This window comes from Cyberlindnera jadinii (genome assembly GCF_001661405.1).
Source record: "Cyberlindnera jadinii NRRL Y-1542 unplaced genomic scaffold CYBJAscaffold_15, whole genome shotgun sequence".
NCBI lineage: Eukaryota > Fungi > Ascomycota > Saccharomycetes > Phaffomycetales > Wickerhamomycetaceae > Williopsis > Williopsis jadinii.
In genome coordinates, this window is record NW_017963666.1 from 221,847 (window position 1) to 249,831 (window position 27,985).

The 27,985-nt window shown below is 47.2% G+C and overlaps 12 protein-coding genes across 12 annotated transcripts; 7 read left to right on the forward strand and 5 right to left on the reverse strand.

Moving 5' to 3' along the window:
- Nucleotides 1-309: 309 nt before the first annotated feature.
- MUP1 (Mup1p) lies at nt 310-2,210 on the forward strand (the record flags this gene model as incomplete). Its single annotated transcript, XM_020215710.1, has 1 exon — nt 310-2,210. Exon 1 carries the CDS (start codon nt 633-635, stop codon nt 2,208-2,210), a length of 1,578 nt encoding a protein of 525 aa, XP_020068708.1. The 5' UTR covers nt 310-632.
- A 1,857-nt stretch (nt 2,211-4,067) lies between these two features.
- CYBJADRAFT_178503 (aldehyde dehydrogenase family protein) lies at nt 4,068-5,627 on the forward strand (the record flags this gene model as incomplete). Its single annotated transcript, XM_020216935.1, has 1 exon — nt 4,068-5,627. One exon carries the CDS (start codon nt 4,068-4,070, stop codon nt 5,625-5,627), a length of 1,560 nt encoding a protein of 519 aa, XP_020068709.1.
- Nucleotides 5,628-5,681: 54 nt separating this feature from the next.
- On the reverse strand, nt 5,682-7,166 carry GDI1 (Gdi1p; the record flags this gene model as incomplete). Its single annotated transcript, XM_020216635.1, has 3 exons — nt 5,682-6,994; nt 7,065-7,070; nt 7,136-7,166. The coding sequence occupies 3 exons, from the start codon at nt 7,164-7,166 to the stop codon at nt 5,682-5,684; spliced, it is 1,350 nt and encodes a 449-aa protein (XP_020068710.1).
- Nucleotides 7,167-7,462: 296 nt separating this feature from the next.
- On the forward strand, nt 7,463-9,462 carry CYBJADRAFT_169294 (glycerol proton symporter of the plasma membrane). The gene has a single exon (XM_020215711.1). The coding sequence runs from the start codon at nt 7,531-7,533 to the stop codon at nt 9,400-9,402; it is 1,872 nt and encodes a 623-aa protein (XP_020068711.1). The 5' UTR covers nt 7,463-7,530; the 3' UTR covers nt 9,403-9,462.
- On the reverse strand, nt 9,434-10,327 carry TRM8 (tRNA (guanine46-N7)-methyltransferase; the record flags this gene model as incomplete). The annotated part of the gene is made up of 1 exon (XM_020217220.1): nt 9,434-10,327. One exon carries the CDS (start codon nt 10,325-10,327, stop codon nt 9,434-9,436), a length of 894 nt encoding a protein of 297 aa, XP_020068712.1.
- A 1,590-nt stretch (nt 10,328-11,917) lies between these two features.
- On the forward strand, nt 11,918-14,407 carry CYBJADRAFT_169295 (sodium:solute symporter family protein). Its single transcript, XM_020215712.1, has one exon. The coding sequence runs from the start codon at nt 12,173-12,175 to the stop codon at nt 14,330-14,332; it is 2,160 nt and encodes a 719-aa protein (XP_020068713.1). The 5' UTR covers nt 11,918-12,172; the 3' UTR covers nt 14,333-14,407.
- Nucleotides 14,408-15,283: 876 nt separating this feature from the next.
- ATG26 (sterol 3-beta-glucosyltransferase) lies at nt 15,284-18,787 on the forward strand (the record flags this gene model as incomplete). Its single annotated transcript, XM_020212974.1, has 2 exons — nt 15,284-16,328; nt 16,422-18,787. 2 exons carry the CDS (start codon nt 15,284-15,286, stop codon nt 18,785-18,787), a joined length of 3,411 nt encoding a protein of 1,136 aa, XP_020068714.1.
- A 109-nt stretch (nt 18,788-18,896) lies between these two features.
- MET2 (homoserine O-acetyltransferase) lies at nt 18,897-21,229 on the reverse strand (the record flags this gene model as incomplete). Its single annotated transcript, XM_020216636.1, has 2 exons — nt 18,897-20,235; nt 20,580-21,229. The coding sequence occupies 2 exons, from the start codon at nt 21,227-21,229 to the stop codon at nt 18,897-18,899; spliced, it is 1,989 nt and encodes a 662-aa protein (XP_020068715.1).
- A 213-nt stretch (nt 21,230-21,442) lies between these two features.
- On the forward strand, nt 21,443-22,985 carry ISC1 (inositol phosphosphingolipid phospholipase). The gene has a single exon (XM_020215713.1). It carries the CDS (start codon nt 21,605-21,607, stop codon nt 22,874-22,876), a length of 1,272 nt encoding a protein of 423 aa, XP_020068716.1. The 5' UTR covers nt 21,443-21,604; the 3' UTR covers nt 22,877-22,985.
- Nucleotides 22,986-23,338: 353 nt separating this feature from the next.
- Nucleotides 23,339-24,907, forward strand: BOR1 (Bor1p; the record flags this gene model as incomplete). The annotated part of the gene is made up of 1 exon (XM_020212960.1): nt 23,339-24,907. One exon carries the CDS (start codon nt 23,339-23,341, stop codon nt 24,905-24,907), a length of 1,569 nt encoding a protein of 522 aa, XP_020068717.1.
- Nucleotides 24,908-24,998: 91 nt separating this feature from the next.
- Nucleotides 24,999-25,985, reverse strand: PER1 (Per1p; the record flags this gene model as incomplete). The annotated part of the gene is made up of 1 exon (XM_020216637.1): nt 24,999-25,985. One exon carries the CDS (start codon nt 25,983-25,985, stop codon nt 24,999-25,001), a length of 987 nt encoding a protein of 328 aa, XP_020068718.1.
- A 446-nt stretch (nt 25,986-26,431) lies between these two features.
- CYBJADRAFT_30314 (uncharacterized protein) lies at nt 26,432-27,231 on the reverse strand. The gene has a single exon (XM_020217651.1). The coding sequence runs from the start codon at nt 27,021-27,023 to the stop codon at nt 26,586-26,588; it is 438 nt and encodes a 145-aa protein (XP_020068719.1). The 5' UTR covers nt 27,024-27,231; the 3' UTR covers nt 26,432-26,585.
- Between the last annotated feature and the right edge of the window lie 754 nt (nt 27,232-27,985).

The following is a 27,985-nucleotide window of genomic DNA, read 5'->3' on the forward strand; positions in this document are numbered from 1 at the left end:
TCCCAGCGGTGTCGCCACCTCGGCCACCCACTGGGCTAACTCGGCAACCGGATGACCATCTTTTGTGTCAAATTCGACCAACCGTTTGACAGGCAGATGCCGTTTCTTTTCCACTGCTTGGGCCTAAAACTTTTTCCTGGCCTATGCATAACGACGTACTTCATTCTCTCAGCAGCCTGATCCAGCTCTCTTTTGGCCGATAGGATTTATAATAAAGACAAATCTTTACATCTTATGGTGCTAAACTGTGGCTTTTATGAAGTGTTCTTCAGTGTGCCTTAGGCTTAACCATGACACCTGTTGCACATGGAGGAAAAATTTTCTCTGTTTGGCTTTGTTGATGTTGCCATTTAATACCAAGCTCGTTATAGCTTGTTCATAGGATCCCCGGCCACAGGACAAACAAACTACACACATACACAATTGGCAAATACACACGTCGAAACTGTGGTTGTTCTTGTACAGAGTGACAATACGTGCATACTGTGGATCTAACTCTCGTATTATCATCACATCTCTGGCGTTGTCCACGCTGGCATTATATATAGAGGAAGGTTGCATCCCGAAACTTGTGAACAATGATGGCATCCTCGAGCTCTGAATCTCAAATCTACCACCGACAGCACTTTACAATGGCTGATGAGTCTTTGAAGGAACAAATAGTGAAAACAGGAAGCTCTGCGGATAGCGTGGAGGAAGAGGCTATCTTTGTCACGAAGGAGGAGGACAAGGGGACTAAGAACCTGGGCTACATCAGTGCCACTGCCCTCATAGTGAACAGAATCATCGGTACTGGTATCTTTGCCACGCCTTCAACAATTGTGCTGCTGTGCAATGGGTCCATCGGACTGTCGCTAATCCTATGGGTTGTCGGTTCGTTAATCGCATTGGCTGGGTTGTACGTGTACATGGAGTTTGGCTCTGCAATTCCACGTAACGGTGGTGAAAAGAACTATCTGGAGTATGTCTATAAGAAGCCGAAGTTCCTCATCACATCAATGTACGCCTCCTATATCTTCTTCCTGGGTTGGGCATCGGGTAACTCCATCATCTTTGGCCAGTATATCCTCATTGCCGCAGGTAAAGAACCTACAAGATGGAGCGAGCGTGGTATCGGTATTGCTGCTGTTTCATTTGCGTTTCTCATCAACGGACTGCACGTGAAGACTGGTGCCTATTTACAAAACACTCTCGGTATCTTTAAGATTGGTGTTGTCTTGTTCATCGTCGTTACAGGGTGGGTTGCCCTTGGTGGTTGGAAAAAGACTGACAACTTTTCCCATTCCTTCGAAGGCACATCAGGAGCTACCGCATATGGTGTTGTCAATGCCTTGTATAACATCATCTGGTCGTTTGTCGGTTATTCAAATGCAAACTATGCCCTTGGTGAAGTTAAAAACCCAGTCAAGACTCTGAAATACGCTGCTCCAGCTGCTCTGGTTTGTCTTGCAATCATCTACTTCTTTGTTAATATTGCATACTTTGCCATTGTTCCAAAGGAGCAGCTGATGCACTCTTCAACTATTTTGGCTGCAGACTTCTTTGACATTGCGTTTGGTAATACAGCTAAGAAGGCGTCGTCTGTCTTTATTGCATTGTCTGCATTGGGTAATGTCCTTTCTGTCATCTTCTCGCAAGGTCGTATCATTCAAGCCTTAGGACGTGAAGGTGTCTTGCCATTTTCCAAGTTCTTTGCAAGCTCTAGACCTTTCCACACTCCGTTTGTTGGTCTCCTACAACACTGGGTTGTTTGTGTGATTACTATCATTGCTCCACCACCAGGTGATGCTTATAACTTCATTCTGAACTTGATCTCGTACCCGTTAAATGTGGTTAATCTTGCAGTTGCACTTGGACTACTATATCTTCACATTGAATCATATAGAGGCAAGGTTGACTGGAGGGCACCAATCAAGGCTCCATTGCCAGTTATCATCTTCTTTGCACTGGCGACATTGTACCTGATTGTTGCACCTTATGTTCCACCAAATGACGACCAAAAGCACATGGTTTACAATGATATCCCATACTGGGCTCACTGTGTTGCAACTTGGGCGATCTTTGGCATTGGTGCTCTGTGGTGGCTGGTGAAAGCTGTTATACTACCACGTATCGGTGGTTACTCTTTAGAATCCACCGAAGTTGTTGGTGAGGATGGTTTCTGGAGAAAGGAGATTGTTAAGGTATATCCAGGGGATAGCAATCCCTGAAAAGAGACACGAGCTGGCACACCAGACTCTGCTTGTACCTAGTAAGGATAATAATAATAATAATGACTTTGACTTTTACGATTTACTTAAATCTATGATTTCCAGTGATTTTCCAATGTTGAGCGTAGGACTCTGCGAGAAGAATGTTGATGGCAACTACAATGAGTGGAAACTCGAGTTTCACATAATTCATAAATCAATTCTTGTCATCATGATGCTGGGCCTATAGTTGATCTGTAGATGAAGGTTTTGGAGGCTCTGCTACGAACAGTAATGTTGAAGATTCTGATGAAAGACAAATGGTAGTAGAAGCTCAAAAATGAGACTATACCAGCATGAACATACAACAGGTGGTAGATACATATAACAACAAGGATAAGCGAAGTTACTGCACACAGGTACGGTCTTGTGACAGCAGTTAATATCAATTCACTGATACATACTGGTTACACCCACATTTTAATACTAATGCCACATGAACTTTAGTTAATCTTTCTCATGGGAAGGGTAAAAATATACGGTTTAGCAAGAACAAGGCAAGAGCCCTGGAGGTGAACATTGTAGGCGAAAACACTTCCTATTTGGCGACATTGGTAGCTCAAAGTCGACTAACTGATGAACATTGTGAACAAATTCCAACTAGCAGAACCAGCTCAATTGGCTGATAAACAATCGTAACCTACGAACAAGCCCACTCCTGGTGAAACTCTGCAACGTCACTCCAAACAAGGAGCTGATTGACACATCTTGATGAGCTCACACTGACAACCAGGGAAGCTGGGACTCTGAGCACTATATATCATTACTGATGTCCACAGGTCTATTGAATGATTCAAACGAGATTATCCAAAAGTGTAATCCTTGATACAGGCGTAACATATCATAATCCTCACATTACATAATCATGTCGCGGACGCTGAAAACCTCTGTTCCCCTAACAACCTTTTGTGTCACCTTCTCTGTCTCTGCGATTTTCATGCATGAGGTGGCCACCTTGATCGTGTTAGTCTCCTCTTTTTGTCCAGGTTAGTCATGACAAACGGGAGAGACCACGGAGGTGGGTGGTCGCAAACCACTTAATGACTACAAAAGAGGAATCCGATCCCAGTTCTCAATTAGTGCTACACATTTTTGTTGAGTTTCGATTACCAGATGTAAAAAACACGACACAAGTCGTAGCCCTCCACCTCTGTTTGGTGCGTGTGTGTGTGTTTCCTGCAACAACTTACACCCGTATCTTCCCTTCTCCTCCCACAACAGCCCCACAATGGCCTTTAGAGTCCCACCCAAATCGGAGTTCCGTTAGGAGCAAGTTGAGATAATTCTTTCCACACACGTTTTTTTTTCTCAAACAGGCTTGAGACGTGGTGACTAACCTTCACAGCTGTGCTTCCGTTACAGTTTCAAAGCAGTGCGACTAAGTGAGCCATGGTGCGTTAACGAGTTGTGTGCATTAAGGAATTGAGCACCAAGGGACTGAGCATGAAAGACGTGAACATGATCACGTTGAACACATACTCACGACCGAACGTAATATCAATTGACACTTCTAAGAAGCGTCACCGTAATGTCGAGATCATCCAGAAAGCGAGACAAAAAAATGCGGTATCCGTGTGCTATGCAATTCCCCACATTGTAAACTGGGACATGCGTACACCGATCATGATCACAACTACGCAGCGGCAAAAAACATTTGTTGAGACAAACTATAAAAGGGGACAACGGAGTCCACCTGTTTCCTGTGATGCTCAGCTTCTTGTCATTGGTATCACCATAGTTGTAGCTGTTGTTCATCCCATCCACCAAGTATAAAAGCAGCTGCTCTTCACCAAAAACTAACACCACCACCGATAAAAGATGTTCAAACAAGCAGGAATCAGAAGAATGCCTGTGGCCCTGAAGTCAAGCGTTGCCGCTTCAGTGAGAAACCACTCACACTTGCCGCTGGCCACGAAGATCACCTTGCCAAACGGCAAGACTTATGAACAGCCAACCGGGCTGTTCATCAACAACGAGTTTGTCCCCTCGAGACAATCAAAGACCTTTGAGGTGATCAACCCGTCCACAGAAGAGGAGGTTTGCCACGTTTACGAGGGCCGTGAAGATGACGTTAACATCGCCGTGGATGCAGCGGAGAAGGCTTTCAAATCAGGCGTGTGGTCAAGGGCTCATCCGCAGGTTAGAATGAGGGCCTTGAACAAGCTGGCGGACCTGATCGAGGCCGACGCCGAGACCGTGGCCTCCATCGAGTCGCTCGATAACGGTAAGGCTATCCAGCATGCCCGTGGTGATGTTGCTCTGGCAGTGGCTTACCTGAGATCTGTTGCTGGCTGGGCTGATAAGGTCGATGGCCGTGTTATTGAGACCGACAGTGAGCACTTCACTTATACCAAGAGAGAGCCAATTGGCGTGGTTGGCCAAATCATCCCTTGGAACTTCCCATTGTTGATGTGGTCATGGAAGGTTGGGCCTGCGCTGGCTACCGGTAACACCGTTGTTCTGAAGACTGCGGAATCAACCCCATTGTCTGCCTTGTACGTTTCCAAGTTCGTTGCTGAGGCCGGCATCCCCCCAGGTGTGCTGAACATTGTGTCTGGATTTGGTAAGATTGTCGGCGAGGCCATCTCCACACACATGAAGATCAAGAAGGTTGCCTTCACCGGCTCCACTGCCACAGGCCGTCATATCCTGGCTGCTGCTGCTCATTCCAACCTGAAGAAGGTGACCTTGGAGCTGGGTGGTAAGTCTCCAAACATCATCTTTGACGATGCAAACGTTGAGCAGACTGTGCAAAACTTGCTCGTTGGTATCTTCTACAACTCCGGTGAAGTTTGCTGTGCAGGCTCAAGATTGTACGTGCAAGAGGGAATCTACGATGAGGTGTTGGAGGCCTTCAAGACTGCAGCAGAGGCCATCAAAGTTGGTGATCCATTCGACGATGCAACATTCCAAGGTGCACAAACCTCCCAGCAGCAGTTGGACAAGATCTTGTCCTACGTGAAGAAGGGCAAGGAGGAAGGTGCCCGTGTCATCACTGGTGGTGAAAGACTGGGTAACAAGGGCTACTTTGTCAAGCCAACCATCTTTGCAGATGTCAAGGAGGATTTCACCATCGTCAAGGAGGAGATCTTTGGGCCTGTCATCACCATTTCCAAGTTCAAGACCTTGGACGAGATTGTCGACAAGGCCAACGACTCCGAGTATGGACTGGCTGCTGGTATCCACACAACATCTCTGTCCACTGCGATTGAGGCTTCCAACAGACTGGAGGCTGGTACCGTCTGGGTCAACACTTATAACGATTTTGACCCACAGACTCCGTTCGGAGGCTTCAAGCAGTCCGGTATTGGCAGAGAGATGGGAACAGAGGCATTGGATAACTACACCAACGTGAAGGCTGTGAGAATGAGAATTTAAGCAATGTAATTGATTTATTCAACTCGAGAACAGCTGTGTAGCACGAAAGGGAGCTCAGGCCTGAGCGTTGAACTCACCTTCTTCTAGTTTGGTCAACTTCAATGGTTTGCCTGTGACTCTGAAGTAGATGTCCTTGACGTCTTCAGTGACAGACTCGAAATGTGAAGTTGCATCGTACGACTTTGAGATGTAAACGTTGTCCTTTGAGCCGTCTTCAATTGGAGCAAACAAGTCGGAGAGGCCCATAAAGGTACGGTCGAATGCCTTTATACCCAAGAGCTTGAAGGCTGATTCCAATTGGATGTGAGGAGGCTTGTCACCTTCTATGATGGATGAAACAATCGCAATGTTCTTCCCCTGTGGTGCAACCTTATGCTCTGAGCCGATGAGTGCGATGTAGATGTCGTTCTTTCTACCAGTCTCCTTACCGGTCAAGATGATCTGAGCAGAGGTTTCTCCATTCTTTAGAGGCAACTGATCCACTATTGAGATGGTTCTAATCACCTTCTCGCTGCTGGACACCTTCTCAGGGAAGTATGTTGGGTCTGCAATCACCTGTGGGGCCTTGACAACGTGCTCTTCGCCATCGAGCGATAGCTTGACACCCTGGAACACGCCTGCTTCGTCGTACAACACCTGCTCAACCTTGGTGCTGAGCATGAAGGTACCACCATAGATGGCACTCAAACGACTGAAGCCCTGAGGTAGCTCGCCCAACCCGTACAACGGATAGAGGTAAGGAGACTTGCCGTAGCGTGCCACGGACTGGCAGTAGAGCACCACTCTCTCCACTGCCTCACGAGCAGGCTGCTGGAGGTACTCGTCGTTATCGTAGAGTGCCATGGCATGGCCAATGAAGTTCTTGGTGCCCTCTTCGAGCCCAAACTTGTTGTAAACCGCGTCCGTGGTGTCAATATCCAACTTCAAGCCCTTGTGCGTGGCCACGTCATCCTCCTTGTAGTTTGCAACCCACTGGAGGAAGTTCTTCAAGCGTCTCTTCTCGAACAAGCCGATGAGAGAGCTCGTCACGGCCTCGTACTCCGTTGCCGGCACCTTGGACGGCTTCCCGTACCGGAACACAAACGACCCGTCAATCTGCTTGAACTCCACGTATCTCGTCACGTTCGTGTGCACAAGGATGTTGGTCAACTCTCCGTTGGCCATCAAGAACTTGGGGATGAGATCAACACAGTAATCACGGCTCCGTCCCAACGAGGCATCAACCTCCTTGCCAGGCTTGAACTTCTCGTACAGCTGCTGTAGGTTCAACGACGCCGACTCGCCACCGTAGTAGTCCTGACGGTCGATGTGAAGCACCTTCTTTCCTTCAACAGAGAGCAACCCAGAGAGCACACACTCCGTCAAGCCTACGTTGAACTGATTAGTAGCCATCGATATAGGGCCGGACATAAACGGCAACGCCAAACGAGCACTCACCAGTTCCTACAGCGCCAATTGGTTGTTAGTAGCAGCTCAAGCTTGCACACGTGAGTGAGACAGGCACATACCAAGCACGATCACGTCGTATTCTTCGTCCATTTTGGTGTTTTGATTGTGAGAATTGTGTACGAGAGGAAGGGGAGTGGGAACGAAGAGTGTTGAAGTTGCTGGTGGGGTGGGGGGTTTTGGGACATTTTCGCGGTGTGTGGCTGTTTTGTCCCCTTTGGCCATTTTGTCAAGGTGGTGTCCAGGTGATTAGGTGTCCGGATGACTAGGTGTCCGGATGACTAGGTGTCCCGACATGAGCAATGACGTCACGCCGCAGAAACACGGTTCAAGGGGATTTCAACACCGCACAAGCCTTTTATCTTCACCATATACACGTAACCTAGCCCTGTTTTGTTGATAGAAACGCACTAACAAGGTCAATTGGAGATACCCTGGACCACCCGTGAAGCCCAGCATGTCAGACAACGACTACCAAGACCTCGTCGTGAACGATTCCCTGCTTGTTGGTAAGCCCTTGCTGTACTTCACCACTGTCTTCGTCTCGACAGGTGTGTTGCTCTTTGGGTTCGAACAAGGTGTTATGTCTGGTCTGCTGACCAATGAACACTTCAAGGATTACTTTGCAAACCCTTCCAGCGCTGCGATTGGAACGATGGTTGCGATTTTGGAGGTTGGAGCGTTGATATCGTCCTTGCTCGCTGGTAAGATCAGCGAGAAGATTGGTAGACGGAGAAGCATACGGTACGGGTCGTTCATCTTTGCAATTGGTGGAGCTATCCAGGCTCTGACGCCAAATTTCATCGTGCTGACCGTGGCACGGTTCATCTCAGGACTGGGAGTTGGTCTGCTGACCACGGTGGTGCCTGTCTATCAGAGTGAAATCAGTCCAAGCAAGCACCGTGGTCGATTGGCATGCGTTGAGTTCACGGGGAACATTGTCGGCTATGCCTCATCCGTGTGGGCAGATTACTTCTGCTCCTTCATAGAGGGCAACATGTCATGGAGAATACCACTGTCGATCCAGTGCTGGATTGCGATCGCACTGTATCTCGGGTCCTTCGTCATTGTTGAGTCTCCAAGATGGCTGTTAAACCATGACCACGATGCCGAGGGCATCGTGGTGATTGCAGATCTAACCACAGGTGGTGATGTGCAAGATGAGAGGGCCAGAGCCGAGTACCGTGAAATCAAAGAGGCCGTGCTGCTCCATAGATTGGAAGGTGAAAGCTCTTATAGATATATGTTCAAACGGTACAAGAGACGGGTTATAATTGCCATGTCCTCACAGGCATTCGCACAGCTGAACGGTATCAATGTGATCTCATACTATGCGCCTCTGGTGTTCGAGCAGGCTGGATGGGTTGGACGTGATGCCCTGTTAATGACCGGGTATAACTCGGTCATCTATGTGCTCAGCACTATCCCACCATGGATCCTCGTTGATAAATGGGGGAGAAGACCAATCCTGTTGAGTGGTGCCATCGTTATGGGATTGGCGTTGACCTTCATCTCATACGCAATGTACGTCAACACTGAAACCACTAGACACGCCGTTGTCATCCTGGTTATCATCTTCAACGCAGGGTTTGGGTACTCGTTTGGCCCAATTCCATGGTTATATCCTCCAGAGATTGCTCCTCTGAGCATCCGTTCCAAAGTGGCATCGCTTTCAACTGCGTCGAATTGGGCATTCAACTGGCTTGTTGGTGAAATGACACCGATATTACAAGAATTGATCACGTGGAGATTGTACTTGATACACTCAACTTCCTGTTTCGTGTCGTTCTTTGTCGTTTACCTGTTCTACCCAGAGACTGCTGGTGTGAGCCTGGAAGACATGGATTCGATCTTTGACGATAGATCGTCAACCTTTTCGTTCCATGGGTCAACAAACTACCAGCCAGTGGACACCGAGGCACAGCATTCAAGTGACGATAGATACCTTTCCGGGGCAGCTGTTGCAAGACAACAGGCTCTGGTTCAACCTAACACGGTTTACGATACATCATCACAGCTACCACCACCATTGGGACCATCGCTAGCGAGACAAAAGTCTGAGACGTCGTTCCGTCAGCAGCTAAACTCCTTCCAACAGGGCCATAGCTCGTCACAGTTCAGTGTTGAGCCACCAGGGCTAGAGGAGATTGCCAAATATAAGAACAGTGATCAAAACTCGATAACTACATCGTTGAGACGTGGCAGTGCTACAGTTAGTAGCATTGTTGGTAAAGTGTTGAACAAAAAATCCAAGCAGGATTCCACTGCTGGTGATGAAGAGGACCAAGCATTGACGAGTGACCAGGAATCTTCAAACTCTGCTCATTGAATTAGACTTGATATATATTTTGTATATGTTTTCATAAACTCTTTGGATTCGGAAGTCTTCTGTAGCATTTGACGTACTTGCTACCTTTATTTCTCGTAACCTTTTGGCCTTCTTCAGTGGCATTTGTCATGATCTCAACACATTTATCGTTGGCTTCCCATTCCTCGCCACATCTTTCAAACAGTGGATGCTCATCCAGATGTTTAACCATCCAATTGTGCAAATCCAGAACGTCTGTGATGGTGTATATTATACCACCTTCTTTCAAGACAAACGCATACTCCGAAAGCAAAGTGTTTGTGATGATTCTAGCCTTATGTTTTCTCTGCTTGAAATGAGGGTCTGGGAAGCAGAAGAACATCTTCTCCAGCTGGGATTGGTGGAAGAAGTTCGGCAAGAACTTCATGGCGTTTCCTCTCAAGACGTTGATATTCTGGTAGCCGTTGGTGTCGAGATGTTTCTGTCTCAGTGCAATGATACGGTCCTCCACGTAGTGTGTCACTTGCACACGGATCTCCATACCCAAGATCAGCTTGTCCTTGAACTCTGGCGACAGATCAACCATCAACCCACCGAATCCGCATCCAATATCGGCAATCTCAACCCTCTTGGTCATCTCCCCAGTGGCCTCATCGTGGTAGTACGGGTACAGTCTCGACCAGTCCATGTCGTCTGGCGAGCGTGGGTACTCCAACTGATGGTCACTGAAGGGGTTCGAGTGTGCTCTCTGTCTGTAGAATCTCTTTCTAGGAAGCTCAACATCGCTCTGTACGTCCGATTCCTCGATTCTCACGTGCTTCAGAGACTTTCTCGTGGCCTCCTGCTTCTCTCTGTACGCCTGACGTTTAGCATAGGATTCGCTCTGCAGCTTCTGGAGCTCGTTCTTACTGAGCTTTCTCTCCACGACAGGGGTCTCCTCAGGCATTGCGCTACTCTCTCGATCCTTCCAACAGCCATCTATGTCTCATCCAACAGAGAGCAGAAGAAGCGTGAAAAAAAAAATTTGCTCTGCCACTCATCGCCCGTGTCAATAAAAAAGAAGGAAATCCGAGGATAAGATCACATGATCGTGATCACCGCAATTCCGTATTGCGCAATTGCCTATCTGGGACATCATCGCGTTTTTTCGTTTCTTTTTGTCTGAAACCTGTGATAGCCGCACAGACAAGGTTTTGATCACAGGAGAAAAGAAAAGGCGAAAAAAATTTTGCGCAGTTCACGTGCGCCTTATCAGTTTCCTCTCAATAATCGCCGTGTAGCAAGAGCTTCCAAAGCTTCCAACATCAACAGAACGGGAAATGGGCAGCAGACAGCTGTGAAAGTGTCACGAGAAGTGATCCAGTAGTGCATTTCGGGCTTAGGACACTGAACTTCTGTAGTATCGAACACTGTGTATGCTGCAGAGATGTAAGCAACCGTGTGGCCACTGAGGCCTGGCGACGATATCCTCGCCAGGGTACCTACATAATGTATAATACCGTAGGCTGAAGTGATTGGAAGCTCCACCTCGGATCATCACCACTTTTTTGGATGGAGCACAGATGGCGTAAACCGTTTCTCTGTGTGTTTCTCACAAGAAGCTGGGAGAGCTCCCAAGAGCTCCCAAGACGCGTGGATGCTTTATCTGGTCACATCCGTTATCTGCTGCCAGCATTGGCAGCCTACAAGCACAGAGGGGTAGTGATGAGCATACACCGCAAATGGCACGATGATTGGATCGAACCAGTCGTTTTCGCCAGCGTCGATATCAACGTGTAGGAGGCCAATAGAACAGGGTCATTCTATGGGAGGACGACACTTGTGCTCACCGGTACATTCTGGTGGGCTCCTGTGCCTAAACCGTCAGTCCTCCACTGTAAAGGACAGCCTCTCGCGCACGACTAACAAAGAAGCAACAACTCCAACCATTTAGCTCCATCTGGGCATGTCACACGCACACACACCGTCTGTGTGTGTGTGTGTCATGTCATACGTTCCAATTGGCTCGTGGAAGCATTGGCTGATCGTTTCTTGTTCGCCGGATTCCAGCGCTTAAGCGCCTATTGGGATCTTTCGCACCACGTTACTGGACGCTTACACCAGCCTTATCTCACTACGCCGCAACGGGCCAATGAAATTCCACAGGGGCCTCGGTACTACAACCCCCATAATGTGGAGAGGAAGCAATCGGACCGCACAAGTGGCGCACGCACGCCCCAACCGACCTCTCATCATTACCCAGGCAAGGCACTTTGAAGCGTCCATCAGGACCTAGCAGCCTATAACTTGGTTCGTCCACGGGTCTGATCGGCGAACCAGCACTTGAGCACATCTGCAGCTGAGACAGACTTTGGCCTCACGGCACACACGCACAGTCTCACATCTTGAGCAGAATGTTAGGGCTGCTGCTGAGCCCACAACCTTGTTCTGCTCTTGACGGCCTTCCACCGTGGAACGGGGATGTATGGGCTATGCACATGCCTGTGATCATATGTCATACGGTCCCAGCTCCCCCCAGCGTACGGATTTGGTGTAAGGACAATGAGATTGGAGCTCACACATCCAACCGTATTCCGCCAGATTTGTTATCTGGCTATCTGCCTGCATCAAAGGTGCGAACGAGCATCACCACTCGTGCAACCGTTGATGATAAGTCGACGGTGATAACCTCACGTAGGAACCCTGGAACACATATATAGACGGCACATGCCACCTCTTGCGACTCCAGCCATGGTGTTCTGTTTGTAGTCATTAGCAATCTATAGCACAAAGACTCGGTATAGATTAAACAATGGTTCTTGAAGGTAACCCGCTGCCACAGGGCGCCGGTTACGGTATGGTTATTGGGCTCGGCGCCGTGTTCTCCATCGGTATGATCTCCATCACCAAGATGCTGAAGCGTTACCAGAAGGAGATCATGACCGCTGAGGAGTTTGCTACCGCTGGTCGTTCCGTGAAGACTTCTTTGATCGCAGCCGCGGTGGTGTCCTCCTGGACTTGGGCAGCTACGCTGCTCACCTCCACCACGCAGGCGTACAAGAACGGTGTCTCCGGTGGTTACTGGTACGGTGCCGGTGCCTGTGTGCAGGTTATCCTGTTTGCAACGCTGGCAACCAAGGCCAAGCAGATTGCGCCAGAGGCCCACACCTTCTTGGAGATCATCAAAGGAAGATACGGTACGATAGGCCACTGTGTGTACATCTACTATGGAATGGCCACAAACATCCTGGTTACCGCGATGCTTTTGACCGGTGCCTCCGCAACCATCAACTTCCTCACTGGAATGGATACCATCGCTGCGATCTTTCTTTTGCCGCTAGGTGTCGTTGCGTATATTATCTACGGTGGTATCAAGTCTGTGTTCCTTACTGACTATATCCATACCATTGTGATCATTGTCATTCTTTTGCTGTTTGCCTTTGAGGTGTTTGCGACAAACAGCTTGCTGGGCTCGCCAGGCATCGTTTGGGACAAGCTGACAGAGCTACAACAGACAAACCCGGTTCCAAGAAACCACGAGGGCTCGTATTTGACGTTCCAGTCGCACAACGGTGGTATCTTCTTGGTGATTAACCTGTGTGGTAACTTTGCCGCTGTTTTCATGGATAACGGTTACTGGCAAAAGGCCATCTCCGCTTCTCCAGCCTCTGCTCTACCAGGTTACGTTCTCGGTGGTTTGGCATGGATTGCAATCCCAGTCCTTGTCTCCACCACCATGGGGTTGGCTTGTAGAGCTTTGGAGTCCAACCCAGAGTTCCCATACTACCCAGGTTTGTCTGCTGACCAAGTTAACGCTGGTCTTGTTTTGCCAGCTACAGCGTACACTTTGCTCGGTAAAGGTGGTGCTGTGGCTTCCCTGCTGCTTGTCTTTATGGCCTTTACATCTGCCATGTCTGCTGAGGTCATTTCCGTCTCCTCTATCTTTACTTACGATATCTACAGATCGTATTTCAACCCAACAGCTTCCGGCAAGCAGCTGATGTGGGCCAACTACGCTTCTGTTTGTCTCTTTACACTTGCCATGTGTGGTTTTGGTATCGGATTGTACGAGTCTGATGTTTCTCTTGGTTGGCTCTATAACTTTATGGGTGTCATCATTGCCTCTGCTGTGGTGCCAGCTACCCTTTCATTGTTCTGGTCCAGAATGAACCTATTGGCTGTCACTGTTTCTCCAATCTTTGGTTCCATTGTTGCCATCTGTGGTTGGATTGGTGCTGCAAAGGGTCTCTACGGTGAAGTCAACTATGACAACCTGTTTGAAGATAATGTCATGCTTACAGGTAACTTGCTTGCGCTTTGCACACCAGCTCTTGTTATTCCATTCTTTGTCTACTTATTCCCAGAGGAGCCATTTGATTTCGAGACTTTGAAACACACCATCTACAGGGTTGATGAGACTGAAGAGATCATGGAAGCTGAAGGTGAGTTACCAGAAGAGGGTGACACGGAGAAGAACTTGGCTCCAGTGCAATCCGTTGCCACGATCGGTCACAGAATGGGTATGGAACATAAGGCAGAATTATTGGCCAAGGAACAAGCTGAGCTGAAGAGGGCCTCAAAGATTGGTGGTTATTTGACCATTGCGTTGTTCCTCATCTTCATCATCTTGTTACCAATGCCAATGTTCGGTACAGGCTACATCTTCTCCAAGAGATTCTTCACAGGTTGGGTCGTTGTTTGGATCATCTGGATGTTCTACACTGCGTTCCTCGTCTGTATCTTCCCATTGTGGCAAGGTAGACACGGTATCTACACAACCTGTAGAGGTATCTACTGGGATCTCTCTGGTCAGACTCACAAGTTGAGAGAATGGCAAGAAGAGCATCCTGAGGAGCTGCACGTTGTTCAGAGTCAGATCAGTGCTGCTATCCACGAGGAGCACCTTGACGCCATTGGCAACATCGACGATGCCTTGGATAGCACTTCCGATGATATCTCTAAGACCAAGTGAGTTTTGTTAGATCTTTTCTTCTTTTTTTTACATTTTTATATATGATTTTAAGCTGAGTTTTGTTTTATTAAAGGCATTGGACCACTTGTAATGAGCTTCATTGTTGTATATATACGCGTAAAGCCTATGAGTGGAGTGTTATAACCATGACAACCAATATCCAAAGATATGCCTTAAAACGGAAAAACACACAAATCTGTGTCACATAACATCCAAACACCACTATTAATCTTGAATGATGTCACCCCGTTGTTATCTCTCGCCAGCGCCGGGAGGGGGAGAACAAGGCGGATAAACCACGCCTTAAACATATTCCGTTACTGTGGAAACCTTAACCGCTGCCTACTTCCCCCCCCCCCGTCTGCCACAAAAGCAAAAAACGCAATCTGTTTCGGTCTGTGTCATCTCCGCTGTAATTTTCCATCACCAAAGTTGAAACCTACAAAACCCTTGTGGGCGTACACATGGATAAAAGCAAAACATAACAAAAAATAAAAGGACGAGAACAACAAGGGTGAGTGCGGCGGTTAAAATATTTCAAGGGTTTTACAGACGCTGACTATTTAATTAGAGAACTTGTTTGAGATAATTAGGCTGATTTGTTAGGTTTGCTCCCTCTGGCCCCCCCTTTACTACGAGTTATTGCTTGATCCTTTGTTTCCCCATTAAAGGACATCGTTTTGGCGAACGGAAAGCATGGAGACAAAGCAAACTGCTTCACGAGAGGAGAGAGGCTCACAGAGATCCTTGCGGAAGAGCGTCCATGATCCGCTACGCCGAACGCTGTCTCCAATAGCGTCGGCAGGGATCTCAGCGGGCGGTTCTGCTGCTGGTTTGGTGGTTAGAGGAGCAACACCGCTGGCCAGGTCGATATCAAAGAGGATTGCTCCACGGCGGCTGAGTGATAGTACCAGTGACTCCTCCTACGATGACTATGCCAGGCCGGCACAGATGGCAAAGAGCTTTGTTTCGATATTGACAACTGCCTCTATGTACAGCGGTAACGTTACAGATCTCGCTACAGAGGATTTGATGGCGTTGAGAGAGAACACCATTGAGCATGACGATGGCCATGAGCCGCTTGACCATGAACCGGGTGAGCACTCGCAGTCTCAGACCGATGAGACAGATAAGGAGAGTGCAACGGATTCTCAGTTATCTGCTGAGTCTGTACCCCCTATTCAAGGTTCTATCTTTGAGCTGTCTATGGAGAGAAAACTCTCTTTGAAAGGGTCGACAGAGGATCTGAAGAGCAGGGCAGTTACAATATGTCAAAAACTAGCGGAGAAATTCGATGTGAAGGAAGACGATACGTTTATCGATGAGTACTCGTGTTGGCTTCTGAAGGATGTATTGCTTCAGGGACATATCTACTTGACCAAGTCGTATCTCTTATTCTTAGCAATTTTACCAAAGACATCATTAGAGAGAAGTACCTTATCGGGAAGCTTGGCAATGGAGACACTGCCCTCAAGGTTGTCACGGTATTGGGCTGTCTTGAAGAATCATACTTTGACATTCTATCCAAAATCAACCGATTTGTACTTTCCTTCGTTGACAATAGATTTGAGAAATGCTATTAAAGCTCAAATCATCCCCGATTCCAAAGCCCCACCAGATGCAGCAGAGAAGGATACGAGCTGGTTTAAAGTCATAACAGAAACAAGGACGTATAAATTCCAAGCAGACTCACCAAATAATGCAAGATCCTGGGTAGGAAGGCTGAAGAAACAGATATTTACAATCAGGAACAACGGTGACTGCGTCACTGTGAAGATCCCGTTGCAGAACATTATCGATGCAGAGGAAACTCCAATCTTTGAACCTGCAGAAACAATTAGGCTTCATGTCTTGGAAAGTGGCCAAAGTTTTGCCTATGACGACTACTTCTTTATGTTTTTCAAATCTGGTCCCGAGGCTTTTAAGGCCATAACACATGCAGCTGACGAGGTTAAACAGACGGAAGAGGGAGCAACTCCCGCATTATTATCAGATAGTACTGTTAAGCTTGATGTCCAACAGAAGACACGTTCGTTTAACCCTTTGAAACATGTCTTTAGATCGCATAATGGCGAGTTCTCTGCTCCAGGGTCACCAGCCTCTAGAAGTTTACAAAACGTGGCTGAAGTTCCAAATTCCCCAAGTATGCCAATACTGTCAAGATCAACATCTTCGTTTACAAATGAACAGACTGTTGCTCAAATTATTCCTGCATCGCAACAGGATGATGACAACATCGAGGAGATCCCAGACGATATTTTGTCGGATGATGAACCAGACGAATCTATATCAGATGATGTTGCTTCAGCATCTTCTAAGAACCACCGGTTTAATCCTTTAAGGCCTGTAAATCATGCCAGGAATACAATCTCAAGATGGACCCCACAGTTTATAAAATCTGCCTCTTCAATGTGGAACGCAAATATTGTTCACTATGCTGAAAAGAATTCACTCGAAAGGGGTTCTGAAGATGACGAATTCCTCGCCACTAATGCTGAGACCGTTAGAATGACTAAAAGATTTCAAAACCATTTTTCATTGGCGGATTCAGATCATCTTATTGCGACTTATTATTGTTATCTTCATAGAAACATTCCGATGTACGGTAAAGTTTACTTGGGTGAAAAGGAAATTTGTTACAGAGGTTTGGTTCCAGGTTTCCATACAAAGATGATATTACCGTATTCTGATATTGAGAATTGTTATAAGGAGAAAGGATTTAAGTTTGGATACTTTGGATTGGTGGTGGTTATTCAAGGCCATGAGGAGCTGTTTTTAGAGTTCAGTTCAAGCTCTGCCCGTGATGATTGTGAATACCTTTTATTAAAACAGCTAGAATCATCACCAAGTGACTCCTCTTCTCAAGCTGAACAAGGTGAATCTCAATTAAGCTCGAGTAAGAAATTGGAAGCATCAAAGATCAAGTTCATCGAGGATAAGATTCATTCGGAGGCTGGCTTGCACATTCCAATCATCATTGAAGATCATCCACTCGTGACTACTAAATTGAAGCCCACAAAGTCTCACAAGATTACTTTGATGACCATTGGGTCTAGAGGAGATGTCCAACCATATATAGCGTTGGGTCTTGGCTTGAAAGCTGAGGGACATGAGGTCACAATTGCCACACACGCAGAATTTGGTGATTGGATCAAGAAACATGGATTACGCTTTGTTGAAATCGCCGGAAATCCAACCGAGTTAATGTCTTTGATGGTGACACATGGTTCTATGAATGTTGGTTTCATGCGTGAAGCCAGCAGTAAGTTTCGTGGATGGATCACTGAGTTGTTGAAAACTAGTTGGGAGGCATGTCAAGGAACCGAACTATTGATTGAATCACCATCCGCAATGGCTGGTGTGCATATCGCGGAGGCATTGGGAATTCCATATATGAGAGCGTTTACTATGCCATGGACAAGAACCAGGGCTTATCCACATGCATTTATCGTTCCAGATGAAAAAAGAGGGGGAAGTTATAACTACCTGACCCATGTTCTCTTTGAGAATGTCTTTTGGAGAGGTATTAGTGGACAAATAAACAAGTGGAGACAGGAGACTTTGAAACTACCCAAGACTAATTTAGATCTTCTTGAACAGAACAAAATCCCCTTTATGTACAATGTGTCACCAACTGTTTTACCACCACCTGTTGATTTCAACGATTGGGTTAAAGTCACTGGTTACTGGTTTTTAGATGAAGCTGTTACCTATGACCCTCCGAAAGCATTACTTGACTTTATGCAAAAGGCTAGGGATGACGGCAAGAAGCTTGTGTATATTGGATTTGGATCCATTGTTGTCTCCAATCCAAAGGAATTAACACAGTCCGTTGTTGATGCTGTTGTGAAGGCAGACGTCCGTTGTATCTTGAACAAAGGTTGGTCTGAGAGACTTGGTGGGAGCTCAAGTGTCGAAGTTGACCTTCCAGATGAGATTTATAACTCTGGCTCTTTACCACACGATTGGTTATTCCCACAGATCGATGCTGCGGTGCACCACGGGGGTTCTGGAACCACTGGAGCCACGCTTCGTGCAGGATTACCAACCATTATCAAACCATTTTTCGGAGATCAGTTCTTCTATGCCAATAGAGTTGAAGATATTGGTGCTGGTATTGGGCTTCGTAAATTGAATGTTAAGACCCTTTCAAAGGCCCTAAAGGATGCAACTACTGATCAAAGGATGATTTCTAAAGCCAAGGCCATTGGTGAACGTATTAGAAAAGAGAATGGTGTCCAGGATGCCATAAATGTGATTTATCGTGATGTCGAATATGCCAAGGCGTTGATCATGAAGAAACGTGAATCATGGCCTACGAATAATGCTACCGTTGAACATAAGGACTCTGCCGAGGAAGAAATGGAGACAGAAAAGTTGTTAAGCCGTATGATGACTGCAAGCGCAAGTTCCGATTCTGCATTGAGTGGCAATGCTTCCTGGTTAGTGTTATGAGCTTTCTTCACTCTTTTTCTTCTCTTTGATAATTGATTTATTTGTTTTCACTTCTTATTTTTTTAACAATTGATTTATTTGTTTCCATTACTTATTGCTATGATTATCTTCACCAGTTTGTAACGTCTTCAGCTTCACCAAAGACAGACTCTTTGATCTCCGTGACCGGCTCCTCCTCCCATGGAATACCAGGAGCATTGACGATATCAGCACATTCCCTGTTGAGGAAGTCCATGATCATTTGGTTGATGGAAGCAAACTCCAGCAGGAAGGCATCATGGCCCTCTGGCGAGTCAATCTTCACCAGCTCTGCGTTGGGCATGAACTGTGCAATTGTCTCTTGTTCTGAATACGTGAACAACCCATCAGAGCTGATGCCTACAACCAATGCTTGCTGTTTCAACGAGCCCAGCAGGCTCTCCAGGTCACCGTCCCTGTCTCTTGCAATGTCATGTGTGTCCAGCTTTCTCGTTATAGAGATGTAGCAGTTGGCATCAAATCTATTTATGAACTTATCACCTTGGTAACGCAAATAGCTCTGAGCCGAGAAGAACGTCTGGTGTCTGTGTGTTACTGAGTTCGACGAGGCTGTTGTGGATGTTGAAGATACAGAGTTGGATCTCTCTTGACTCGTCTCCGAGCCTACCGGCTCATCAGCCAACTTACGACCTCTTTTATGTCCCTCATTGTGGATTGCCCAGTGCTCCTCCTGTGCCGTCGAAGGTTGTCTGTGGCTTGGTGATGAAGGAGCAATGTTCTTCGCCTTTATGGACTTCACCAGGTTTGGATCCTTTCTACCAAATCTTTGTTCAAATGAATTTCTAGAACGGTATGTCAGCAGAGCACTCATTCTGGCAGCACCTAGCCCTGTGGCTGGTGGGTCGTTCAAGTCGTAGTATCCGTCCAAGTACTTCGGGTCAGAATAGATACACTGTCTCTGAGCCTCACCCCAGCTGATACACCACGCAGAGTGTCTTGCACTTGTAGCCAGCGGGATGATGTTCTTGACGTAGTCCACGCCGTAGAATGCCCATTCCAGCGTGAGCATGCCTCCCATGGAGCCACCAATCACCACTGCGATCTGCTTCACGCCAAGCGAGTCCAGGATCAACCTGTGGATCGCCACGTCGTCTCTGACGGTGCACAGTGGGAACTCAGGCCCCCATCTCTCCCCGGTTTCAGGGTTCAGCGTCACCGGCGATGCTGAGCCATAAGGTGATCCCAGCGAGTTCAAGCACACAATGAAGAACTTTGTAGGGTCAAAGGCTCGTCCGGGTCCCAGTAGCGGGCCCCACCAATCAGCAACGTCACTCGAGCCTGTCAGAGCATGGCAGATGACCATACAATTGTCACCTTTCTCGTTCAGCTTACCCCAGGTCTTATAAGCCACTGGTACCCTCGTGAGAAGATAGCCTGACTCCAGTTCGAACTCCGGTACAATGGCAATCCTTTGCTTGTTGACGAGCTTGGAAAACGGGTTCTCAGGCTCAGAGGCTATGTGCTCAAACGTTGACATTGGTTTCTCTTCAGTTTGCTCGATAAAGCAATTGATAAGCGGTGACTGGTCTGTTGAAATGGAGATGAAGAGGGAAAAGTTTTCGTTTTGGGTATGATGTAGTTCTCAATGCGGCAAGCGCGCATAACCGCGCCGGGGGTTTCCCAAGTGGGAAGCGTAAGCGTTCTGACGTGATGCTTAGATAAGCATTACATAAGCATTATAATTATTATAGTATATTATAGTATATTATAGTATATTATATCATATCATGGTTGAGTCGACTCTTTGAAGCACTGCCTCGTGTGCTTCAGGAACTGCGTCAGGTCCCGTGATTCGTTGAAGCTGTCCAACAGAGCATCCAGTTTGTCCTTCGGTAGTTGCGGCTCCACTCTTTCAATGGAGTATAAATGGTTTGACACGTTTAGATCTAATGAACACTGTCTCTTTGGATCCTGTGAATTGACATTCTCAAAGACAAATCTCAGCAAGTTATCCTTCAGCCCTTCAATCTTGAAGCCCAGCAGCTGCTCATATATCAGTGTCTCTGGCAAGTCCAGATCGCTCTGCCTCGACTTGGCCTGTTTCAGTTTGCTCAACTCCTCTCTCTTCGAAACAACTTTACCTTGGAGCTCTTCCACCTGGGATTCCAACTGTCTCTTATCCTCAAGTAGTTGTCGATGCCTTAAATTCAGCTCCGTGATCCGAGATTGCGATCCTTGAACATCCCCAGCCTCCTTGGACAGTTGGTGTCCCAGCTCCTTCTCCCTGTCCTCACACTCCTTGACCTTGAGTATCAACTCCTTATGCTCTGATTGCAACTGTGACACGGTATGGAGGTACTCCTCCTTGGCCTGAACGATTTCGTTCTTCTGCCTCGAAATGAACTCGTTGAACTTCTCGCTGACCTGCTCTATTCTGCTCTGGATCTCTGGATCGAATGACATCGTGTTTTCCTGCTGCTCGAAGGCTGAGGCCCGATGCTTTGAAGACAGAGAAGAGGTGGATTGTTTTGATGTAAACAAAGGCTTTCCAAACAACACCTGGACACCTGAACACCCGGACACCCACACACACACACACCCAAACACCCAAACATATCGGGACGGAATAGCCGCCGCCCCGGCACCAACAAAACCACAAAGCTCAACACAGAAAGACGTAAACAAAGGCATCAACAAACGCATCGACAGAGGCGCAAACCACCACAACAACTCTCACACACACAGAGCTTCTCGCAGTTGACACAACAACCTCAATTGCACACTCTCCATTGATACACAGACGAAGAGGCAACAGAAGAGGAAGGAGCCACAGCCGAGATGTCTACACCAACAGTGAGGCTCTTGACACTAAACACCTGGGGACTCAAGTATATATCCAAGTTCAGGAATGAGCGGTTGAGAGCAATAGCCAATAGGTTGGCTGATGAGCACGAGAAGTACGATGTTGTGGCGTTACAGGAGGTGTGGGTGGAGGAGGACTGGGAGTACATTGTGAAGATGTGCAAGGAGTTCTTCCCCTATCTGAGGAAGTTCAGTGCCGGTGTAGTTTCAGGCCCTGGGTTGGCTATTTTGTCGAAGATACCCATTGAGTCGACTTTCCTCTATAGATTCCCCATCAACGGGAGGCCGTCGGCTTTCTGGAGAGGTGATTGGTTTGTCGGTAAGTCTGTTGCTGTGACGTTGCTACAGCCCGTGGAGGATAACGTCCATCCTCTAGCAATATTGAACTCCCACATGCATGCCCCGTACGCACGGACGGGGGATGCTGCCTATGAATGCCATAGATCGTGTCAAGCTTGGGACTTTGCCAAGTTGTCCAATCTGCTATCGAGATCCGGGTATGCCGTTGTCATCGTGGGAGATTTGAACTCAAGACCTGGGTCTCTACCACACAAGTTTCTCACTTTGGAAACGACTTTAATCGATAGCTGGGAGCAGCTGAACGGTGTACAGGACTTGAAGAGAATAGCAGCGTTGTCTCCAAGCTTACAAGTTGAAATCGGAGGCACCACGTGTGATTCGCTTTTAAACACTTGGAGATCACATTGCCAGCCAGATGAGGCCTGCCGTTTGGACTACGCGTTGATTGACGCCTCTAAGACCAAGACCATAGACGCCAAAGTCGTGTTTACCGAGCAGGTTGAAGGGTTTGGCTCGTACTCGGATCACTTTGGCTATTCGTGCACGCTACAAATCCTCAGAAAAGACTTCTATAGACAACTGCACCGGTCCAATTCGTTGACGGTGAACAGAGTCGCTTACTACAACGAGATGCTAGACTTGATAGACTCGTATAAGAAAATCGCCCAATGGCAGAAGAATTGGAGATGTGCACATTTCCTTCTATCGCTAACCATTGTCGTTGGCATCCACGTCGCAACGACCTTCACATCCAACGTTGCAGGTTGGTCCTCTGTATTTTGGGTGTTCAGCTCCACAGTGATAGGCATAACGGGAACAGTCAACGGGATCATTGGCTTTATCTTTGGCAATTACGAGCTCAGAGCGTTGGACGAGGTTCGAATGGAAGTTGAAGATACAAAGGCCTCCATCTCAACCATCAACCTGAACTACCTGAAGATGAACTGAATCACACCCTGTGTTTGCTCGCTTGAGACTCTGAACACCATGCTTATATATACCCATGTGTGTGTATATCGCATAGAGACCCATGATCTAATTAATTAATCTAATGTCCATATAATTATCACAGCCATTATAACCATCATAATAATTATCACATATTAACCCGGACACCACCACCCAAGATCCGGGCGCCTAAAATTTCTTTTTCCTCAGACTGCGGTTTCGCCTGATTGCCATGGAAACGTGCATCGCAGCCCGTGCGCACCAAATTGCATCAAATTTATTGCTTCAATTGCTTTGCTTCCACCGTTGGAGCTCACCCAGTGGGCTCACAGTGGCGATCTTTGTGCTGTGCGAAGGTGTGCGATTGCTGATTTGCCTGTGCTCTTTTCTCCCCTGTTTGATTCGTTGATTGGCCAGCTGTTTGGCCTCAGTATCACTGCTATTAAGACCCATACGCTCAAGATGACAGAGCCCTCGAAGAGTGCCATCACCGTCACAGGTGATGAATTAGAGAGGAAAACCGTGTGGCATAGGGTACGGCACTTCCCACTGTGCCGGGGAATCATTGCTGACGTGAGGGACCGGTTGCCCTACTACCGGTCGGACTGGACTGACGCCTGGAACTACAGAGTGATACCTGCCACTATACTGACTTACTTCACGAATATCTTCCCTGCCATTGCATTTGCACAGGACATGTTTGACCGCACGGACAACAGCTATGGCGTCAACGAGGTGCTGCTGGCAAGTGCGCTTGCTGGCGTGGTGTTTGGTGTCTTTTCTGGCCAGCCATTGACCATTGTTGGTGTAACAGGGCCAATATCGATCTTCAACTATACGGTGTACGAGATCATCAAGCCACTGGATATCCCGTTCTTCCCCTTCATGTTCTGGATCTCGATCTGGGGTATGATCTGCCACTTCATCATCTCAATGACAAACAGTGTCTCTGCCCTGAAATACGTCACCAAGTTCCCATGCGATATCTTTGGAATGTTCATCAACATTGTCTACCTCATAAAGGGAGTGGAGATCTTATCACGGCAGTTCACTCCTCAGGATAGCGGTGCTAGTGGCTTTGCCAGCGTGGTGGTTGCCATATCGATGGGAATTGTGGGATTTGCAGGGAACTCCTTCAACGAGACAAACTACTTCAACAGGCACGTCAGACAGTTCATCGTTGATTATACCACGCCAGGCTGTGTTGTGTTCTTCTCTGGGTTCATCCATTTTGGTGGGTACTTGAACAACGTTGAGCTTGCCAAGTTGCCAATCACCAAGGCCTTCAGACCAACTGGCAGAGAGCACTGGATCGACGTCAGTGGCTTGAAAGTGAACGATGTGTTCCTGGCCTTGCCCTTTGGCATCATATTGGCCATACTGTTCTACTTCGACCACTCAATCTCTGCCCTGATGGCACAGGATGAGAAGTACAAGCTGAAGAAACCAAGTGCTTTCCACTATGACCTGTTCCTGTTGGGTATCGTTACCGGCATCGCAGGGCTATTGGGCATACCATGTCCCAATGGCCTGATTCCTCAGGCTCCTCTTCATACAGAGTCTTGTCTTGTTAGAGACAAGAAGGGACGAGTCACTGGCTGCGTGGAGCAGAGATTCACCAACACCGTCCAAGGCCTGATGCTCTTTGGCACGATGACGAGGCCTCTACTGGTCTGTCTGGGCAATATCCCACAGTGTGTGCTGGCAGGGATGTTCTTCATCATGGGCTCAACTGGCTTGAACGGGAATGAGATCTTCAACAGGATCAGATTCATCTGTCGACACGACAAGGCTGATCCGAGCCCGTTGAGCCTTGTTCCTCAGAAGAAGTTATACCTCTTTGTGATGTTCTCCCTCCTGGGGACAGCTGCTGAGGTTGGAATCGTTCAAACAAAGGGATCCATTGGGTTTCCTCTGGTGTTGTTACTGAGTGTCATACTGACGATGTGGTTTCCAAAGCTTTTTACCCGTGAAGAGCTAGATATAATGGACGGGCCAGTGGCACACGAGAACACTCTAAAGAACCTCTGAAGAGCCTCGGGCATTGCTATACAAGCATCGTTCGCTGTGTACGTGTGTTTTTCCTCCATCTATACATTATGATAATACATAGCTATACACATCACTCCTTGTAGCCCAGCTTCAACGTTTCCAGGTCTGCATAGAGGAAGTCGTAGAGCCAGAACCCAGGTGGGATGGTGAACAGATGCCACAGAGCATGGGCATCCACTTGGAACGTGAGGTTTATGAAATCAAACACCTCAAACGACATCGCTGCCACGACAGTTCCTATGAGTATCAGAGGTTTCATCCACAATGGATCCTTTGGATCCCTCTTATAGTGGTCGTACCCCATCTTCAGCAGCAGGCCATACTGTAGCACTGCCACGGTGATGTTTGCCCTCATGTTATAGGTATAACTCCAATCGTAGTTCAGTCTTAGGAAGTGATATAGGTACATAAGACAGCACATGATGGACACCGCATGCCGTCTCTTTGCGAATCTGTCGAGCCTACAAACACGGATCAGCAGGCCATGGAAGCCACCTAGCACAGTGGCACCGGCAAAGAAGTAGTCGAGCCTTTCAGTGATGAGCAAGTCCCTAATGTGGAAGATAGTGCTGAAGAACCAGGCACACGAAGTGATGGCACTTATGATGATGATGTTCCAGTAGAGAATCTTCAAGGAGCCAAACGAGTTTTGGTAGTAGCTGTAGCACTTGAACAGGTTCTGATAGTGTGGGATGAAGTTCCCCAGGGAGAACAGTGCGCTGGCCAGCTCCTGAGTGCCCAATAGTCTCTTGAACGGCCATTTCCCATGGAATTGCAGCACCTCTTCACCATCACGGAGCCTCAACTCGGTGACGATTTGCTGGCACTGATAGTCGCAGTCAGAGGGACAGTCCCACAGCAGCAGCCGTAGCAGTGGATTCAGCGAATCGTAGGGATAGGAGTTGAAGAATCCACTGTTCGATGCCATGTCCTTGGTTCCACACTGAGTGTATTCGCATGCCTGTATACAGTCCTCGAATTCGTCCAATTGATCGCCAGGAGAGCACCACGAAGGCACTAACAGCGAAAGCAGCACAGCACAGTGTGATAACTTCATGGCTTTCTATCACAGAGTGGCTGTTGCCGGAGGTTTTGCGACGATTGAAGTGATGGAGTTCACCATACAACGGTGTGTCTCACAGGGAGGAGTGTATATGTGGTGTCCGGGTGTTGAGCAGAAAGCATGGTGATGTGGTTTACGCGCAGGAGTCACGTGCTGCGGGTAAATTTCAGAACGACGACAAAGGGGGAGGATCCTTAGTGATGCGTTACTACGGCAACGGTCGTCTATATATATATATACATTACCATATATATAAACGGCTATTTATAATTAAATCATTAAATTAAAAGGACAATTTGTGGTGTCACGAGCACTGTCCTGCGTAGTGTCACATGTCTCGTGGCAGCAGCGAAGAAAGTAACAAAGGTTTGACCCTTGGTGTATGGAGACGAAACAGCTGAGTTGGTGCAATTAGAAGGAATAATGAGGGTATCAGTAGTAGCTTTGGGTATAACACAGGTGTTTCTCCGGAATGACGAAGATTGACACCGTATTAGCACTGTTGTGAGGAAGCAGTGAATGCAAAATTGAAGCAGGAAGAGTGGGTGCGTGGTGACAATTGTGGAAAGAGATGAAGCAGCGTCCAATTGGTGATCAGTTTCTCTTCGAGTGGCTCTGATCTTCGATGAAAGTGAACAGATTCGACGTCGACACCAGTGTTGCACTCTGTGGTATGAATGGAGAGCTGGCTGGCGTTGTTGAGTTGGAATGAGACAGTTCTGGGACGCTGTCGTGTGTTAGGACCTGTGATGAGATAGTGGACGACGAGTACTCTTCCGAGGTCTTGTATAGTGGTATCAAAGGTCTCTGAAGCACTGGTCTGAATAGACGTTTCAAGGCAATGATTCCCAAGCAGGCAAGTGATACAGCCATTATGACGAACAGCACTCTGTGGAATACACAGCTGCCCTTCACGAACTGATCATGAGCGAATTTATAATCGAAATCAAAACGATCGAGGTCCTTGCTGTAGCCAGATTCATAGACAGCATGCTCCATGATTTGGTCAAGACCCACTGACGGAACAACCATTGTTGGTAATGTGTAGTAGTACTGTACTCTTTGATGAGACGAGGGGGTAGACCCTTAGTTGTATGTAATGATAGATGCAAATGAAGAAAGTCGGGACTGTACCGTCTGCTCTTTATAACACCAGATATAGCTCTTGAATGGAAATTATCGAGACTATATTTAGTTAAATTGATACCCGGTGAATGACTCCTTTCAACGCACAACTGTATAAAGACGTAATTCAAGCAGTGATGTGAAAGCGAAGATGATTTATACTCAAATCAAAGCTTCACTCTTGCCGTGGCTGTTGTTCAGAGGAGCAGGAGGGAGGAGGAAGAAGAAGAAGACAAAGCACCGTTAAAAAACTCAAGGGTAGTAAATGTGAAACTCAGACGTATATACCTTGTTCAGTGACTGTGTACCTTGATTGAAATTCGGTCACTGGGACATAAAAAGAAATTCCCAAGGTTTATATATATCACTTCCAGCTCCGATTGAGCAAAGTAAGCAAGGAAGTGGCAGGAAAAAACTTTTGCCTTGCACAGCAGACAGTGCACACAGAGCATGGCATGGCGTTACGAAGTTGGGACAGGGCATTGGAGGCAAAGATCGGTTGTAAAAAAAGAAAAATCACGTATCATGACGATATCTGAATTTCACCATATGATAACACTTACTGCATGTTAATTATTAACTTCTAGGGATCCTCCACCCAACAGCCAAAGACACCGTGGTCGTGTAGGTAACTAATGGCAGTAGATGTACTGGCTCATAGATGTTGTTTAGTATATATCGCTGGTCTATGGATACCAGAAGGAAAACCCGATCCAGCCAATGAAAAGACAAAGACGTAAGACATGCGGGAACGGAAAAAGTTGTTGGCATTTTGCGTAATCTGTCGCTTTTTTTCGCCAAAAAAAATTTTCTTTGCTTCTATTTTTGTTTTTTCGCAAGTTTCGGAATTACTCAAATGAGCAGTTTCT